Below are 17192 nucleotides of genomic sequence, written 5' to 3'. Positions count from 1 at the left end.
TCTTTAGCTTCGTAGCTATAAGATACCTGCATTCCGACATTTTATAAAGTCCTTCCCCCATAGGAACTACAATACGATTTCCCAGCAAGTCTGTCGTGCATGTCGTATGCCGCAATTCCCATTTCATTGGCCATTTGGAGTAACACCCTAACTCCATTCTGCTTGAGCTTTGAAGTACCTACCACGTTGTCGGTACTTTTGAATACTCTTCCTTGCTAATCTTCAGATCATCGAATACAGTATCATTCCCTGTGCAATCATGAGCATATGGTTTGCAAGTAACAGACATCAGAGACCTACCATGGAGGTGTTCAACGCGAAGCTCGTCTTCATGCTCCAATTGATCAATCTCTTCCTTTGGCGTTATCTTCTCCTGTTTCGCATCTTTCGTGGTGGGCTCTGTGGCTTTCTCTGTGTTCTCGCCAATCAACAATATCTGGCAATTCTCATAATCCAGGTAATTCGGTTTGACCTGAGCCCAAGCTAGACCCCGAAACTCTTCGATCACTCTGTGGAGAATTAGCAAACCAGACATGTAAGAGACATGGAATCAACGAACTCCTTTGGAAATTCGGGGCCCTGTGGTAGTCTAGCGCTTGCAGGCCCAGGTCGTTCCGGATTTTTGACGCTGATCACGAAACTACCCTCAGACCGCAAACCCAAGTCATCCTGAACCACTCCAAGCTCCGTCGGAATAGTGATAGCATATACTAGATGTGTAGTACGGTCTTCAGTGCGAGTGATCAAGTACACCCCTTCACCTACTGGCGTTACAGGCTTGTTGTGTCGTGTTCCAGCTGTCTGCGTCTCATACTCGGATCCTTGGAAGAATTGATCTTTCAACTCTTGTATGGAAATCTTCGACTTCTCCACAAATGCCATGAAGCGGTCGCTGTGCGATTTTGGGAAGGCCTTTTTGGGCAAGGCAAATAGACGATTGTCCTTTGAATCCGCAAGAGCGCCTTCGCCCAGTTTGGCACCTTGGCTCAGAGGTCGCATGACGAAAAAGGTACGTTGGAGGTCGCCTACACTCTCAGCATCGTCGACTCCAACACGATTGCGAGTGAAGAAATAGATGATTCCCTTTTCCAATATATTGGATGGTGCCCTTTTACGCCGATCAGCGGAATCCTCCACAGCGCCGCTCTTCGGAGCGGCATCGCCGTGCTCTTCTTCATTATCATTCTTTTCTTCATGGTCCTGTTCTTCACTACCTTTCGTAGCGCGCTCCTTGGCTTCTTCTTTGCTTTGCTCCTCAGCCTTATGCTCTGGCCGAGTGTTATCATCGGTGGGCTCCGAGCCGCCGTTGGTTTGTAGGGTCTCTTCCAGTGTTATTTGTTTCTTTGCCGCTTTAGGATCATGTGTTGATTGCTCGGAAACAGCGTGCTCTTTCCTCTTTGTTCCAACAGAAGCGTTGTCTGGGTTTGACCCGCTGTCATTGGAACGAGTAGTGACCATTTTGTCACAGATACTGTTGTGTATCGCGTTTGATCAATTACTGAAACAATTGGAGGAATTGGCGTCTTTCAAAAGCTGAAAGAACTGTGAAAGGGGTTTGTGAATGATACTACCTCGTAGAAGCACATGAAAGTACAACGCGTTACACCCTCCTAAATATACACGTGACGTCATGAGTGCGCGTTTGTCACGTGGAGATTCAAGCAGTGAATTGGGTCTAAATAGTCCCCGATGGCAATCATTGTTTGTTTCTATTCAGTATATATGTCAGGTATGGGTCCTAGAATCTGTTGATCAGACGGTGGGTCGATATAATTCAACAAATACGGCGCGCTACTATTATATAATGAGGTCAGAACAGGTATATATATTCAACGTGCGACGATCGGAACTATATCTATTTTATCCCAAAGATGCTTCAAATGAGAGAATTCCAGATGATACCCCTTCAGGCGTGGGCGTTTCGGCACACACGTCGGGTACGAAGTCGAATTCGTTGATCAGGAAGTCGCGAGTAGTCGGTCCTATAGTCGCTACGAAAACTCCTTGAGCTTTGGCGTTGGGTTTCACTTTTCCAGTACTACTATCAAGCAGATCCAAACTCTCCAACATAGCCTTGCAGCCAGTGGGAGAAAATACGACTACCCATTGGTGGCCACCCGCGTCATTTTGTTGCCATATGGTGGTGAATTCATCCTTGAAGGAGTGCATCTCACCGGTTTCATAAACCACCAGTTCATCCACCCGGGAACTCGTGGACGATGGGAGAGTCTGGGACTGAAGCTTTCTAGGGATGATGTCTCGTCGTTTATCACCTACGAGAAACAGTATTGGTGGATTCTCGATGTCCTGATACAAGTCGTTATAATGATCCAATATAAAATCAGCAAGGACTTCGCCAGTGCCGGTCGATTCACCAAGTATCGGACATTGCAACTGTATCGCCTTGAGACCGCGGGCAGTTGCTGGCCCGACAACGTACAATGGAAGAGTCTTTGGTAAATTTGTGGCCAGATCAAACCCATCTTGCTTGTGCCGAAGTCCATCAACAACCTCTGTGAAGGCTTCTACAGCGCGCTGAGAAGTGAAGATAATGGCGCCATAACCTGGCGTTTGACCTTGTTCCCTTGGAGCGAATCTCCCGGCGACAATATCGCGTTGGACCTGGTGTAACGCATCTTTTTTGAATCGGTGCTCCAACACTGGAACAAATGTGGGTTGATATTGGGCCTCCTGCAAGATGGAAAAATGGTCCTCGTATGCATCATTTGGTGCAGACTTTGTCTTGAGAAGGAGAACGGGTATCCTTCTCGTTATTGAATCTGCCATAGTTACAAAACGTTCCGAGTAACAAAGCTGGAGTAAACGGCAAAGATATAATTCGGCTGCGATTGGCCCTCTGTGGTCTGAGAGGCGCCAAGCCTTCGAGAGCGGATCGGGTAAACTTGCCGTTAGAGGACAAATTGAGCATACGGCCAGAACTTATAATTGTGTGGGCCGTTTAACCCTCGCCCATCACCAACCCCAACTTCTCCCTTTACCTCTCTCAATCATTTCAATTGCCTCGACAAGTTCAGAGCGCTCGCCTCACGCTCTATATAACCAAAAGCCATCAGCAATGGCCGACGTTGCAACTCCCAACACTTCGAAGGTGACCACGAGCGATGCCCCCACAGAGGGCAAGCAGCAGTTCGTGAGGCCAGAGAAGCCAGATGAGGACGCATATAAGGAGAACCTCGCTAAGGCCGAAAAGGCCCACGCGAGTGCCCAAGAGAAGTTTGTAAGTAGTCATCAAATGTTGTCATCGCTACATGTGAAATAAGCATGTGTCAACTGCGATCCTCGGTTCGCTCGAGTCCATTTGTCGCGGGTTCCTACCTTGAGCCAAAATTCCACGAAAGCGATCGTGCTCGTACCACAGAACCACACCTACCTTTTTTTTGCGGCGCGAGAACTTACCAATCGATCTAGAACGCCGTTAAAGCAAAGTTCGACCTTGCCCGACCCAACAACAAGGACAGCCCGAATGCGAAGCGCCAGCAGGAGCTCAAGACCGAGCTCAACCAGATTCGCCAGACACAACAAGGCAACAAGTCCTCCCGCAGCGCAGTCCACGAGCGCATCAAGAAACTCGATGAGCAACTCAAGTCCCGCTTGAACGAGCTCAAGACAGCCAAGGGCAAGGTTAACTACAAGTCTACGGATGATGTTGACCGAGAGATCGCTCATCTTCAGAAGCAGGTCGATACTGGAACCATGAAGTTGGTTGACGAGAAGAAGGCTCTTACTGAGATCACCAACTTGAACAAGCTCCGCAAGAACTTCTCCACATTCGACTCGCAGCAGAAGGGCATTGACGATGTCAAGGCTCAGATCGCTGAGCAGAAGAAGCTCTTGGACGATCCCGAACAGAAGGCCCTCAGCGAAAAGTACACCAAGTTGCAGACCGAGTTGGATGGTCTCAAGGCGGAGCAGGATGAGGCTTTCAAGAGCATGAAGGAACTCAGGGACCAAACGGACAAGGCTCGCGCCGATCAGCAGGCCAAATACCAGGCAATCAAGCAGCTCAAGGATACCTACTATCAGCAGAAGCGAGCTTTCTCCGACTACGACTACCAGGCCCGCAAGGCGCGTCAAGAGCGCAGGCGTCAAGAGCAGTTGGAGTGGCAGGCCGGTAAGCGCAAAGAGGCCGCCAGCAAGCGTCTTGAGGAGGCCAGCGCCCCTGCCTACCAGGACGAGATTCTTGCTTGCGAAGGTCTCATTCGCTACTTCGATCCTTCTGCTCTCCCCGCAAAAGAGAGCGCTGTCGCAAGCAAATTCGCTGCATCCGCCCAGCGCACCGTTGACGACTCCGGCTTCAAGGGCACTCGTTTGTCCAAGAAGGATGACGACGAGGAGTCTTACTTCGTTGGTGGCGGTGGAAAGAAGAACAAGAAGGGAAAGAAGGGCGGTGCGGCACCTGCAGCCCCCGCAGAGGCCAAGTTCAACCTCAGCATCGGCGTCATTGAAGAGCTGTCTAAGGTTGGCGTTGACGCACCCTCCAGCCAGGCTGATGTTCCTGCGACTGTTGAGAAGCTCAAGGCCAAGCTTGCCCACTGGAAGGAGGACCAGGACCGCAAGACGAAGGAGGTAAGTTAGACCGAATCTTTGTACGCAGCTTCGAACGATAGCTAACTTTGTTTAGAATATTGCAAAGGCACAGAAGGAGATCGATCGCCTCGAGGCAGAGGACGCTGAAGAGGACCATGGCGCAAAGGATACCGCACGCAAGCCTAGCCAAAAGAATCAGGCTGTCAATGGTGATGCTGTGGACGCAGCTGCCGAGCTAGAGCAGGAGAAGGACGGCGCAGCTGATGCCGCCGAAGAGCTCAAGAAGGCCAAAATCGAGGACAGCACCACTGCAGAGTCATAAAAGCTCTAGCAACGATTCGGCTGGCGCGTGCCAAACAGCCGTGATGGGGGAAACTCTTTGCATCTGTTCAAGATATTCCGGTGACTAAAGATTTGACCTGGGGACATCTTGGACAAAAGCATATTGTTATCATCTTGAAGCGTTACATTTGTTCGTCTACAGCTCCCATCACACACCTCTTCATCTCCTTCTATCCATTTTCCAAAAAAAGGTACACTTTCTTGTGGCATCATTTACACGCCGTAGAGGTTTTCCTGGATACCTATGAATTTATCAAATGCATCTCCTTCATCTCACATTTGCAATTCGTTGTTCCATGATAATTGTGGACTGACTACACTCGTGTGTATGTAGTTATTGGGACCATCGACAAAATAGTGAAACTGCATGCAAAAGTGGGTCAACCCGTACGATACAACCAGATCCGATACCCGCAACCAGATCTCGCGAGCCATGGCTTTTCCTCAAGATCGATCGTGTGGGGACGCGAATTCTAAGGAAAAAGGCGTCATGAGAGGTACTGGTACGTACCGTACCCTATTTGTGGGGTCTTGTGTGGTGCAACTCTTTGACGTCATTAATGTGTATTGCCTTCCCTCTCCACCCATAAGAAGGCCATGAGCACACAACACGCAAACAAACAGCAATCACCACCAGTTACTTTCTTCTACTCAATCCAGCTACGAGGTACGCACAGTTCTGATTCCAAGTCAGCATTCAGATTCGACCTGACAATCGCTGATACAACATTCACAGACAACTACCTGACCCATAAACCACATATCAACTCCTCCTCCAAACGACCACAAACAAACACCATGGCCAGCTTCTCCAACACCTCCACGGGCGACAAGACCGCCGACCCCTACCTCCAGAAGAACATCGACGAGGCCTCCCTGAAGGAGAAAGTCGAGGACCTAATCCAATTCATCGACAAAGTCAAGTTCGGCCTCTTGACCACCCAAACCGCCAACAGCGACCTCCTCGCCTCTCGAGCCATGGCCCTCGCCGCAAAAGTAAGTTCCTTACAGCCCCTTCCCCCTCATCACGAAGAAAAAGAAAGAAAGAAAGAAAGAGCATCGCGGCTAACACAAATGTGACACAATAAGGAGGGCAACGGCTTCGACCTCCTCTTCCACACGAACACCGAGTCCGGCAAGACGGACGACCTGGCCACGCACCCGAGCGTCAACGTCGGCTTCATCACGCCGTCGGGCGAATGGGCGTCCATCTCGGGCCACGCGACCGTCGAGACGGACCGCTCGCTCGTCAAGAAGTACTACTCGCCCGCGCTCAAGGCCTGGGTCGGCGACCTCGGGGACGGCACGCACGACGGCGGGCCCGAGGATCCTCGCATCGGGATCATCAGGGTCAAGGCGAATACCGCGCAGTACTCTGTGTCGAGGAAGGGGCTGATTGGGAGCTTTGTGGAGTTGGCGAAGGGGGTGTCGTCCGGGGAGGCGCCGGCGATTAATAAGATTAGGCATATCAGTGAGGCGGAGGTCCAGCAGTGGAGGGCGCAGTAGATTGATACATTGTTCCCTGGGATGATGGATGGATGGGGCTTTCGCTGAGGAGGGGGGATGCCGGAGCGAAACAAAATCGACATGATATCATGATGCCATGTGGGAGTGAATAGGGGACAGTTGAGAGACACTACCAGTTACTGTCTGTTCCTGCTTTAGCTTTCATTATTGAAGGGATGAGGAGAAACCAGCTTCTAATCATATGTAATATTCCAAACACGTTATATTAATCAAATCAAATGACTGAACCAGTATGTAATTCCTTCTATGCGGAGAAAACTTTTGAACTACGTGATATACCCGGATGCCCGCTAAGTAAAAAAAACCAAAGTTCAGCTACACCTACACCCGCGACGCCAATTGTCATGCCGTTTGATCATCGAACCACCAACAAAAGTCCCTTCCAAGAGTACACCTAGCCATCTATGGCTCGACGCGGAACTTAAGCCTGATACCCATGCTAGCCAGCTCAACATCCAAGTACTTGAGCACGCCAGGAACCGCCACGACGGCGATATCGTCGCCGCCCGTGAACCTGATGCCCTGGCCATCGACCCAAGTATCGCTCTTGCTCTCGCTGCCCGCGGACAGTCTCGCGCAGCGTCGGCACCTCACGATGGGGGTGCCCTTCTTCTTGCGGGTGAACTCGGTGACGGTGGGCGCGGTGGACAGGAAGCTGCCGCAGGCGCGGCAGACGGCGGCCTTGGTGTAGTCGGAGCAGTTCATGAGGCGGTCTTGCAGCAGGAATGCGGTGCCGTGGGCGAGGAGGGCGTCGCGCTCCATCTCGCCGACACGGATACCACCACCCTTTTTCCTTCCCTTGATGGGCTGGCCGGTGAGTGAGTTGACGGGTCCGGTGGTTCGCACTTGGTACTTGTCGTTGACCATGTGACGGAGACGTTGATAGTACACAACGCCAATGTAGATGTCGGCCGCGAGCTCTTGCCCGGTGATGCCGCTGTACATCGGTTCGTTGCCGTAATAGTTGTATCCGGCCTTCATTAGCTGATGGCCGAAGTGGTCGACGGCAGTGTTCTGCTCGTCGAAGCGGAATGGCGTAGAGTCCTGTGCGAGGCCGTGTAGAGCTCCCGACTTGCCGGCCATTGACTCCACGAACATACCAATGGTCATTCGAGAGGGGAAAGCGTGGGGATTGATGATAACATCAGGTTGCATACCGGATTCGGAGAAAGGCATGTCGATGGCGGGCCATTTCTGTGAGCACACACCCTTTTGGCCGTGACGAGAGGAGAATTTGTCGCCAATCACGGGGGAACGAGGCACCCGTAGTTTCACGCTGATCTTCTGGCACGGCTCAGTGCCAGACTCGGAACCGATGATGCGGACCTCCTCCACGAAAGCAACTTCATCCTCCTTGTACTTGAAGAGCTGCGTTTGGCCGTCGCGGTTGACATATTCCCCAGTCGACGGGTCGTAAGAGACGTTGTGCCACGCTGCAATAACGTCTCCATGGCGCAGCTCCGTTCCCACTCTTGGCCAGCCATCGTCATCCAATTTCTCTCTCCAGGCTGCCGTTACGAGACCGCCCGGCGCGAAGCCAAACAGCCGGGTGACGTGCTTACTCGACCTTCCGCGCCGCTGACCCTCTTCAAGGTCACAGATCTTGGTCTTGTAGATGGTGCCGTGGCCGAAACCGCGTTCGTGTGCAGATTTGTTCAATATCATAGCGTCGTCCATGTCGTACCCAGTGTACGATATGACAGCCACCACGGCATTGGTTCCGTTGGGGAAGTTGTCTAATCCATACTCATTGTGTAGTGGCGGTCGTACAATAGGCGTTTGGCCAGTCTGTAACCGGTAGGTCTTGTTATCTGTTCGATACCGCATAGCCGTTCCTGGGGTTCCCATGGATTGTTTACCCATCTGGCACTGTCATATTGTAAGCTGGAATGCTGATAAGAGGCTCAATGCATGTACATACCTGATACATATTTCGTGGTGACTGGTTGAAATCGGAGAATGGCGTCATGTTGGCGAGGATGGACAAAATGTTAGTGGGATCGTACTCGACATGTGTGGAGTCGCCTGACACGATCTCGGGATCTGTGCACGCAATAGACATGAAAGGTTGCTCAAAAGGACCAACGTAGTCTAGCTTGTCCAGAGGTAGATATTTGACGGGTCGATACATGCGGGCAGACTGCGAGAACATGTAAACACCTGGGTATTGTCCACCAGTCGAATTTGGAATGTATCCAATCTCTAGTTCAACTGGGACGTTATGGGTACCCTCAACCTTCCAGTATCGAAGGGTATCGGCGATGACCTTGGCTTGTTTCGGCGAACAATAGCCCAAGACACGGCCATCAAGCTGTACTACCACGCTGAACTCAAGGGATGCAGAAGATTTGTTTGAGACACCCAGCTGTGCGACAAGCTTTGGAATAGCTGACACATCGACGCTTTGTGTCGCAATCTTGCACTTATGGGCCAGATGGTTAAGCAAGCCACAAGGACTACCATCGGGAGTGTGGACTGGACAGAGGAAGCCCCAACTTTCCGGTAACAGCTTTCGCACAGTAGTTGTCTTCAGCTGTGCAAAGAACGCACCTCTGTGGACCATCCTGAAGTGACTGATGAAACGATAAAAGTTGATCTTCTCGGCTACGACTGTGAAGCCGGATGCCTGCTGGAGATCCAAGCCGGTGGGACTGACAAGATTTCCGGTGGACATGAAATAATCCATAGCCTGTCCTATGTTCTCATTTGTCCGCTTGAAAATCTGGGAGCGCAAGTCCGAATGGAATTGCTGGGATGTGAAAGAAGATCCAGTCTTTCGCAGCCAATCTCTCAGAGGAAACGATAGTGAGTTCAACCACTCATCCAATTTCTCCTTGAGGATCATTCCGAACAAATGACCGCCAAGCAACACTTCCTGGTTGGAGACGGCATCAGGATTGTCCACCGCGCACTCGCCCTCGACGAGTGCGTAGAGCTTGCGGATCATGAAAAGCAGCATCCTGAACTTGTCTGCGTTCTGACTTTCGGTGACGTGGGTTGAGCCAAGATGTGGTAATACAATCCTGCGAAGGAACTCGGTGCCCGCCTCCTCATCGGTGACATCCTGGGGTATCTGGAGGATGATTTTGAACTTCCTTCCAAGATAGGCTCGAGTCTTCGCCTTGGAGTGCAACCCGTAGACTTTGTAAGTGCGGAGGAGTAGTTCCAGGCGATCGGTAACGAATTGCCTCTCGGTGAGACCCTCCGACCCTGCGGCGCCAATGATACCCTCAAAGATCTCCCGGTCATTCGTCTCCACTAGTGCTTTGAGTATCATCATGACAGGCACCAGGTATTCAGCTTTCCTCCACGAGAATCTAAGATTGACGTTTCCGTCGTTCAAATAATGCAGTGCATTGGTCTGCGAGGTTTGGTCGGGACGGACGCAGCGCATCACAATACCATAGGGGGTGTAACCCGGCCCACGATTTGTGAATGCACCTCGCTTGATGGCCATCGGGTAATTGCGACGGTTGACTTGCAGCATACGGATGAGTTTCTCAATGCCGTTCACGATGAAGTATCCACCGAGCTCTTCTGACTCCTCCTTAGCCTCGACGAGCTGTGCGGGTGACATGCCCTGCAAGTGGCACCGGTTTGACTATCACGAGCCTGTTAGATGTGGTGTTGGAATAGCGGATCTACCGGGAGAATTGCTTACCCTGAGCATGATGGGCACATAACCGAGCTCGCGGACCTCTTCTTGCCAGTCGCCATTGTTGACTTTCCATTCTATCCGCGCGGTGAGCTTTCCGCGATATGTGCTATGGCGCTCTCTGCATTCGGCAGGGAGGACGAGACGATGATCTTTGATTGCAAACTTGTTGGAGGGAGGAAGTGTGGACTGGTCGAGGAAGACTTTCTGTATGCGCACGTAAAATCGGTTCCTCTCCCCAGCATCTTCAGGCTGGACGTTGAGGTCACCATCGAGGAAGATCTTGGTGCCGATGTCTTTGATACCCTGCTCTAGCTGGCCGCCCTCGGCGAATATGGAATTGAAGGAATTGATATGGGGGTCTACAGCTGCGGCTAGCGTGGGATATGCGGTTTTGTCTTTTGGCGGGCTGCGGAAGAGCTCCTGTCGTCTCTTGTTATTGTAATCGACCGACCAGTCGGTGCTTGTGGTGGTGGCTGCGGGCGCCATGGTCGGCAAAGTGAGACCTCCGTGGGTTCAATTAAGGAGGGAGGGAAGGATGAGTTAGGCCACGGGGATCATGGCAAGCATAAGAAGCTCGGGTATGTGTGAGAGCTGAGACGGTGAAGGCGACGGGTGGACGGTGTGAAGAATTATTTGTCTGAAGCTTCAGTTTTGGTCGCAGAAGGAAAAAAAGTTGTCGCATGGGTCCCGGCTGGCGCGCGGGCAAAGGGCCCTAGTCCCAACATGGTTTAGCGCAAGTACACATACAGGTCTACCGGGGTCATTAAAAGGTAGGTAGGCAATTATACCTTGTCGGCTGGTATGCCTGTAGGCTTCAAGGCAGAATGTTTGTATTCAATGGTATCCTAAGCGAAAAAGGCGGCAGGTGGCACGGGACCATGATGGATGTGCCAAGAATAAACTGGCCGGTGTGATTGTGAATAATGGGAATGTGAATGTGAATGTGAATGTGCAATGCAGGCGTGCGTTATGTGCAAGCGGATATGCAGAGAGTAGAGAGAGATCTGGGTAGGAGTGGAGTTGGAGTTAGAGTGGGAGTGGGGATGGGAAAGATTATACTGGAACTGGGAATGGGCGAGGGGATGGAGATGGCAAGGAAATTGGAAGAGTTGTGTTCAATAATACAATCAATAATGAGGATCAGGAAGAGGAGGAGAATGATGACGATCGGAGGGCATGGATGGTTGGATTCGTAAATGGGCGGCGGTAGGTGGGCGGCGATGGTGGGAATTGGTGGGAGTTTGATGGGGAGAGTAATGGTAATGGTATTAGGCCTTGCACAACTCGAACTCTACTGCTGCTGTGTGTGTGTGTACTCCACACCAAACTACCTACTACTACTCGTACCTACCTACGCCTACCTACGCCTACCTACCTACCTGACCTATTCCTCCAAAACCTACTTACCTCCAGACTCCTCCAGCTCAGCAGCTCTATTACTGTCCCTGTCCTCGTTCTCTCTCTCTCTCTCGCGCGCGCTCTCCCTCTACTCTTGATCATAGGGCGGCACGGCCTTTTTCCCTCATCTTCAACACCTCTCGTCTTCCTCTTCCTTACTCTTCCTTCTGCCTGTGTCCTGTTCACACACACACTTTTGGCATACTGATGAGATAACTGAGCATTTCATTGTTCATCATCAATCCGTCTTGGTTTTCTCTATCTCATCCTGTCCTATCTGATTCTATTCTACTGCCTAGCTGTGCTGCGCCCGTCTTCCGCCGTGATCGCCATACACAGTAGATTGCCCGCCGCCAGACAACCCCGCCCACAAGGATCCTAGAACTTCACGCTGCATCATCTCCAGCTTGCTTCATCCTCAACCTCACCTACAGCATATCTGCATCGCTACACAGCAGATCAAGCATTCAGAACCCTACCCACCACTGGAGTCTTCTAGCTTATTCCCGACATATTCCTGCGATAAGACAGCTCCTCATGGCTAGCATATTCCGGCGCATCTACGACTGGCTCTTGCGCCTATTCTGGTCCGTTTCCCCATAATTCTCATTGTTACCCCCAAACCATGTTCTACATCCACCCATGTTTTTACCTGGAATTCGTGCGAAGAAGTTGGTTATGTTCTCTCCAACTCAATCCCGCTGTTCACAGAACAAGATCAAGGAGCACAGAGGGCCGAGCCAGGGAAAGAAAAAAATGCAAAGAAAAAGAAAAGAAGCAGGAGCAAAAAGCAAAACTTGAGGGAGCAAGCACACGTTCGAAGACACTGACCTCAACGACGATGCTGACTGGGAGCGACGCGCAGGGCCACAGAGATGGACATCACGATGATCGGCTTGCAGAATGCCGGCAAGACGTCGTTGTTACGGGTTCTGGCGGTGAGTGTCTGCCCTTTTGGGAAACCATGGTGCTACGTCGCCGGCATTCCTTTTGATCCCAATTTCGCTGACCGCCAGAGTTCCAGGGTGGAGAATTCACAGTCGAGTACGTCAACAAGTTCTACTTTCTTTCAGGGTGGCGCGGGATGGCGCCGGTGGCAGCTTGTCTCATCAAACTCAACTCAACTTGGAAGAGAGAGAGACATTTCCATCTGATGCCTCGCGCGATCGTAAGTTCCAATCTAGATGGTCCATGCGCTGATCAATGGTCATAGCTCCATCCCCACGGTGGGCTTCAACATGAAGCGCGTCCAGAAGGGTCATGTAACCTTGAAGTGGTGAGTACCGATCGTTCGTTTGTCCGTTTGTCCGTTTGTCCGTTTGTCCATCCGTCTGTCTGTCCATCTGTCTGTTTGTTCCCGACTTCTGTCGTTCGAGAGGTCACGCATCTTCATGCAGTGCCAAGCCGTCGAAGCACCCTTGTCGGCCGATTGCAATCTAATCTACCGAGTGGGAAGAGCATCTGCTGACCATCGAGCGCAATAACAGTTGGGACCTGGGAGGACAACCCAGATTTCGTTCCATGTGGGAAAGATATTGCCGCGGCGTGAACGCGATGGTTTTCATCGTTGATTCGGCCGATAGGGAGGCGTTGCCTGTCGCTCGGGAGGAGTTGAAGCTTCTCCTTGAGAAGCCGGCCTTGGAGGGCATTCCCCTCCTCGTGCTCGGAAACAAGTCCGACCTGCCCAACAAACTCTCAGTGGACGAGCTGATCGAAGCCCTGAATCTTACGGCAGTGTCGCACCGTGAAGTGAGCTGCTATGGCATTAGTGCCAAGGAGGAGACGAACTTAGACGCCGTACTCCAATGGTTGATCGCTCGGGCGAGCAAGTAGGTGGTTGAGGGTCTAATTTTTCCGAGTTGGTGATTTGAAGGGCGAGGATTCGGAATCATTACGACATGATCGGTTCGAACGACGATTTCGAATGATTTGGTCCGAAAGTACGAGTAATCGAGGGGACGAATGGCTTGGTGCTTGAACGGTTTTTCAGTGCGAAATGCCTTTCTGGGCGAACTTCATGACTCCTGACGGGCCAGTGTCGGTCTTGACTACGGCTGTCAGCTTTTGTACGACATACTTAACGATTCTAACGACGTGACGGAAAGAAAGACGGGCAGTCTCATCTGCGGGCTAGCGATGGCCAACCCCAACCCCCAAGCGTAGCAAGTTCAGTTCACTTCTTTTTTCTTCGATTTCTTTTGTTTTCGTGTCTCTCTTCAGCAGGCGATCATGATTATGTCTAGGAGACTTGTTGTTGTGATAGGTCGATAGGAGGCAGGGTTCGCAATTTGGCAGTACAGATTCCTGAAGATATATCCGCAGGCTGGTACTGTACCAGCCGGCTTGTTACATGTCCCAAATTTGTTGCCGTGACCGGGAGAGAATGATTGCATGATCGAGATACTGGGTTTCGAGATGGAACCCAATTCTTGTCTGACCAGTTGGCCATGACCCGTTTGGTGGAGAGTCACGTTCCTTGTCGTGTGAGGGAGACTTCCTGCTGAAGAATGTGCGGTCCTTCTCTCACTGCGACAGGACTGAGTCCAAAACCTGGGGCAGACGGAAGCTTGCCAACGTCTCAGTCGCTGAAATGAGAGTTGGAGAAGCACCAGCAAGTCCAGGCCAGCTTCCATGGTAGACACTGAGCCATTGCGCATAGGGGTGAGTTATGCGCAAATGGAGGGGGATTCAAGACCGGAATCGCAGCAGTGTCGGTACATTGTGACGGAGCTCCATCCCAGGCATGTTGAAGGACGAAGAGCGTGTCATGATCGCGGCTACCCACCCAAACAAACGCATCGCACACCAGACTCGAAGAAGAGAGCTCGAAGCTGAAGAGAAGAAGAAGAAAATTCGAAGATTCCGCACCCAGAAAAAAAAGGTCCCAAACGCGAACAACGAGAAACGGACGGCCGACACCACAGATAGTAGTAGTAGTATTATTATTCATTTTCGCAAGCCAACAAAGTCAGTCTCTCCCGAACAATTGACAACTCATAGTGCATTAGCGCCAATCTGGGTGTAGAGCGGCTGATTGGCTGGCGGAGTCGGTTGGCCGCTCGCATCCCTGCCGGCAACCAAGCAGGGCAAGCATGCGAACGTACGGCTTGCGGAGGTGGTCAATCCGGTCGAATGCCTTCCTTCATCCATAATACTGTACGAGAACGGAGTGGGTTGCGCAGAGGAGGATGATCTGTGTAGTTATGGGAAATTGTCTTCGATAACACGGTAAGCAGGTCGTACAAGATGAGGTGCTTGACGTGGATGTTTGACGTGGACGAGGGAGTCTCTGCTATCCGTGGTCTTGGGAGAATCAAACAGTAAAGAGAATGGGTCTTCTAGGTATATATTCTGTACCCTACAAATACTCGAGGAATGAGCATGAGGATTATGAAATGTTTGGTACGGTAATACGGAGTACACTACGGAGTGTATCTCAGGATTTCACGGTCTTCGAGGATCAGTTATCCTCATTCATGGATAACTGCCTATGTACGGAGTACTGGTACTGGGTGGATGACGGACTCGCTCTCGCCTACTTCCCCGCCTTTCCCATGATTGATTTACCTTTAGCTTGGTCGTTGGATAGTAGTGCGCGGAGTATCTGCTCGTTGGTAGGTAGACGTTTCCTCTATTCAAAGACAATACTTTGATAGAATCGCATTCCATTCTACTTGGTGAACGGAGTGAAAACTCACAGGTATTTGATTTCATTGAATGCGCACGATCATTCCGAGGTTTCTGTTTTACTTTATTCTCCCGATTCATCCATGCATGATTGTAGTTACCGGGTATTAGTCGAGTCTGGAGACGCGGATTCGTGGCGGTGCAAGAGGTGATCATGAGTACGTACTGAGTACTAGGTACCAAGACTTCTCTGTTGGGTGCTTCCAAATCATCACGCGAGGTAGAATCCAGAACCCGACAGAAGAATTAATTCAAATATTTGCCGGAAAATTACTCTGTTCGATGTATGCGGTATAATGCAGTCGTAATAGCTTGGTCCGCAGCAATACCAAGAGAGCAATAGCACGTGCCAGCGCTGTTTTCTGGCCATTGTGGCTGATTTTCCGCTCTTTCCGTCCTCTGCCAAGTCAACGCGTCATACCTTCATAACCCTTCTTAGCTCCCACCCACCCACTCTTTCATCACTCCCTCCCTCTTACGCTTTGCGCAACATCATCATCATCATCCTTCAAATCATCAACAAGACACTACCTGTCTCCACATCGATCGGGTCCTTAGCCTACCAACCGACCACTCCACTCTAGTTCTCACCATCACTCTCTAATTCGTGCTCACACAATAAGCCAAGATGCCTGCCCTTCAACCAAGAGATGTTCGGTGAGTTTGCGCCACCCTAGCTATTTGTCTTGCGGTCTTGCTTGTTTCCTTTATATGCCCTTTTGTCCTTCACGTCATGCAACGCTTACCTCACGATTCTCTCTACATCACTACTCTACCGCCATTTGTCTACCATCATTCTTCTCTCAATTTGTCCTTCAACGCCTAGAATTCATCTCGCGGTTCCCTTTCATCATCTAACATACAATGGCTAGGTGCTATTACGACAGTTATACCGGCCGCCGCCAATGTTATCGCAGCGCATGGAATGACTGGGTTCGTTGGGTTGTTCTCGCTGTCATAATAGTTGGATTCTTCCTGCTATTCATGCTCTGCTCGTAAGTCTCGTTCAAATCCCTATAATCTACCGTTCCTTGCCATCTAACATTGATCAGATGCATTACTGCCCGTCGCCGACGCAAAGCAGGTCGCCAACCCTTCTATGGAACTGGGTGGGCGGCGCGACCTTACAACGGCACCAACAATGCGCAACCCTACTACAACAACCAGTACAACCAGAACCAGCCAGCACCACCGTACTCCCAGCAACCCCAAAACAACGGCTACTACGGCGCAAACCAAGGTTACTATGGCCAGCAGCAGTATGGCCAGCAACCGTACGGCCAGCAGAATGGTGTCGAACTTCAACAGCCACAAGCCACATACAACCGCGGAGGCGACAACGAATACGCTCCCCCGGCTGGCCCACCTCCCGGCAAAGGTGACGGCATCATCCGATAGAGCGCATTTGGGTCCTTGTCGGATTCATGCATCGGCATGACTCGATGTACCGAAACGAGCAAATGATGGTCGCGGAGTCTAGAGAGCAAACGGCGTTCGTTTCATGTTTCATACGTTATCGATCTTTTTTTCGGGGTAGGGCTTAGGCTTGGGCTGTACATTGTCATTGGATTTTTTTTTGGGCGCGGGTCGATACCTCTACCTCCGGGGATAAAGTTGGAGTTTCGCGATTATGATACTTAATTGTTGTTTCCATATTCGATCAATCGGGCATTACCCGCGATCTTCATTAATGACAGTACCATTACTTCCATGGTATCCGCGTTGACATAATCATATCTCGCATTATTGACAGTGACGGATTATATCGTGCTTCTTCCCCTAATCTCCCGTCTTGTTCGCCAATTCAATGTTGTCACCATAGCAGTCCAACGACACCCGATCTTCATAGCCTGCGGACTATCACATGCAACCCAACCAACTATGCCTAACCTAAACTAAGAGCATCTTTATTCACGTCTACCCTCAACCTTACACTTACCCACCCCCACACTTCAAACGCTCTTCTTCAAACGCTCTTCTTCAAACGCTCTTCTTCAAACGCTCTTCTTCAAACGCTCTTCTTCAAACGCTC

The 17192-nt window shown here is 50.9% G+C and overlaps 6 protein-coding genes across 6 annotated transcripts; 4 read left to right on the top strand and 2 right to left on the bottom strand.

The window, feature by feature from the left end:
- Nucleotides 1-178: 178 nt before the first annotated feature.
- Nucleotides 179-2787, bottom strand: BU24DRAFT_435727 (tetrapyrrole biosynthesis, uroporphyrinogen III synthase; the record flags this gene model as incomplete). Its single annotated transcript, XM_033530114.1, has 4 exons — nt 179-249; nt 301-509; nt 560-1471; nt 1931-2787. The coding sequence occupies 4 exons, from the start codon at nt 2785-2787 to the stop codon at nt 179-181; spliced, it is 2049 nt and encodes a 682-aa protein (XP_033380708.1).
- A 186-nt stretch (nt 2788-2973) lies between these two features.
- BU24DRAFT_426250 (uncharacterized protein) lies at nt 2974-5168 on the top strand. Its single transcript, XM_033528923.1, has 3 exons — nt 2974-3238; nt 3430-4587; nt 4643-5168. The coding sequence occupies exons 1-3, from the start codon at nt 3077-3079 to the stop codon at nt 4868-4870; spliced, it is 1548 nt and encodes a 515-aa protein (XP_033380707.1). The 5' UTR covers nt 2974-3076; the 3' UTR covers nt 4871-5168.
- Nucleotides 5169-5520: 352 nt separating this feature from the next.
- On the top strand, nt 5521-6577 carry BU24DRAFT_376113 (uncharacterized protein). The gene is made up of 3 exons (XM_033524611.1): nt 5521-5557; nt 5627-5886; nt 5980-6577. Exons 2-3 carry the CDS (start codon nt 5689-5691, stop codon nt 6394-6396), a joined length of 615 nt encoding a protein of 204 aa, XP_033380706.1. The 5' UTR covers nt 5521-5557; nt 5627-5688; the 3' UTR covers nt 6397-6577.
- Nucleotides 6578-6616: 39 nt separating this feature from the next.
- BU24DRAFT_495395 (beta and beta-prime subunits of DNA dependent RNA-polymerase) lies at nt 6617-10702 on the bottom strand. The gene is made up of 3 exons (XM_033534121.1): nt 10079-10702; nt 8339-10018; nt 6617-8286 (listed from the first exon to the last, which is right to left on the bottom strand). Exons 1-3 carry the CDS (start codon nt 10559-10561, stop codon nt 6820-6822), a joined length of 3630 nt encoding a protein of 1209 aa, XP_033380705.1. The 5' UTR covers nt 10562-10702; the 3' UTR covers nt 6617-6819.
- Nucleotides 10703-11846: 1144 nt separating this feature from the next.
- BU24DRAFT_275569 (ADP-ribosylation factor family protein) lies at nt 11847-13498 on the top strand. Its single transcript, XM_033522638.1, has 5 exons — nt 11847-12060; nt 12339-12411; nt 12498-12517; nt 12687-12749; nt 12961-13498. Exons 1-5 carry the CDS (start codon nt 12011-12013, stop codon nt 13304-13306), a joined length of 552 nt encoding a protein of 183 aa, XP_033380704.1. The 5' UTR covers nt 11847-12010; the 3' UTR covers nt 13307-13498.
- Nucleotides 13499-15704: 2206 nt separating this feature from the next.
- BU24DRAFT_426244 (uncharacterized protein) lies at nt 15705-16738 on the top strand. Its single transcript, XM_033528922.1, has 2 exons — nt 15705-16155; nt 16213-16738. Exons 1-2 carry the CDS (start codon nt 16025-16027, stop codon nt 16556-16558), a joined length of 477 nt encoding a protein of 158 aa, XP_033380703.1. The 5' UTR covers nt 15705-16024; the 3' UTR covers nt 16559-16738.
- The last annotated feature ends 454 nt before the right edge of the window (nt 16739-17192 follow it).

The sequence above is a fragment of the Aaosphaeria arxii genome, assembly GCF_010015735.1.
Source record: "Aaosphaeria arxii CBS 175.79 unplaced genomic scaffold BU24scaffold_8, whole genome shotgun sequence".
Classification (NCBI taxonomy): domain Eukaryota; kingdom Fungi; phylum Ascomycota; class Dothideomycetes; order Pleosporales; genus Aaosphaeria; species Aaosphaeria arxii.
The sequence above is the reverse complement of the archived record's forward strand: the minus strand, read 5'-3'. Positions and strand labels throughout refer to the sequence as shown.

What these genes read in the sequence shown, in the direction of transcription:
- BU24DRAFT_275569 (XM_033522638.1), top strand. Translation starts at nt 12,011, where the DNA reads ATGGCTAGCATATTCCGGCGCATCTACGACTGGCTCTTGCGCCTATTC. An exon ending in TGGCTCTTGCGCCTATTCTG is followed by an intron (nt 12,061 to 12,338) that starts GTCCGTTTCCCC and finishes AGCGACGCGCAG; the next exon opens with GGCCACAGAGATGGACATCA. An exon ending in CGTTGTTACGGGTTCTGGCG is followed by an intron (nt 12,412 to 12,497) that starts GTGAGTGTCTGC and finishes CCAGAGTTCCAG; the next exon opens with GGTGGAGAATTCACAGTCGA.
- BU24DRAFT_426250 (XM_033528923.1), top strand. Translation starts at nt 3,077, where the DNA reads ATGGCCGACGTTGCAACTCCCAACACTTCGAAGGTGACCACGAGCGAT. An exon ending in CGAGTGCCCAAGAGAAGTTT is followed by an intron (nt 3,239 to 3,429) that starts GTAAGTAGTCAT and finishes CAATCGATCTAG; the next exon opens with AACGCCGTTAAAGCAAAGTT. An exon ending in AGGACCGCAAGACGAAGGAG is followed by an intron (nt 4,588 to 4,642) that starts GTAAGTTAGACC and finishes AACTTTGTTTAG; the next exon opens with AATATTGCAAAGGCACAGAA.
- BU24DRAFT_376113 (XM_033524611.1), top strand. Translation starts at nt 5,689, where the DNA reads ATGGCCAGCTTCTCCAACACCTCCACGGGCGACAAGACCGCCGACCCC. An exon ending in CCATGGCCCTCGCCGCAAAA is followed by an intron (nt 5,887 to 5,979) that starts GTAAGTTCCTTA and finishes TGACACAATAAG; the next exon opens with GAGGGCAACGGCTTCGACCT.
- BU24DRAFT_495395 (XM_033534121.1), bottom strand. Translation starts at nt 10,561, where the DNA reads ATGGCGCCCGCAGCCACCACCACAAGCACCGACTGGTCGGTCGATTAC. An exon ending in ATGTGCCCATCATGCTCAGG is followed by an intron (nt 10,019 to 10,078) that starts GTAAGCAATTCT and finishes GGCTCGTGATAG; the next exon opens with TCAAACCGGTGCCACTTGCA. An exon ending in CACCACGAAATATGTATCAG is followed by an intron (nt 8,287 to 8,338) that starts GTATGTACATGC and finishes ACAATATGACAG; the next exon opens with TGCCAGATGGGTAAACAATC.
- BU24DRAFT_426244 (XM_033528922.1), top strand. Translation starts at nt 16,025, where the DNA reads ATGGCTAGGTGCTATTACGACAGTTATACCGGCCGCCGCCAATGTTAT. An exon ending in CTGCTATTCATGCTCTGCTC is followed by an intron (nt 16,156 to 16,212) that starts GTAAGTCTCGTT and finishes AACATTGATCAG; the next exon opens with ATGCATTACTGCCCGTCGCC.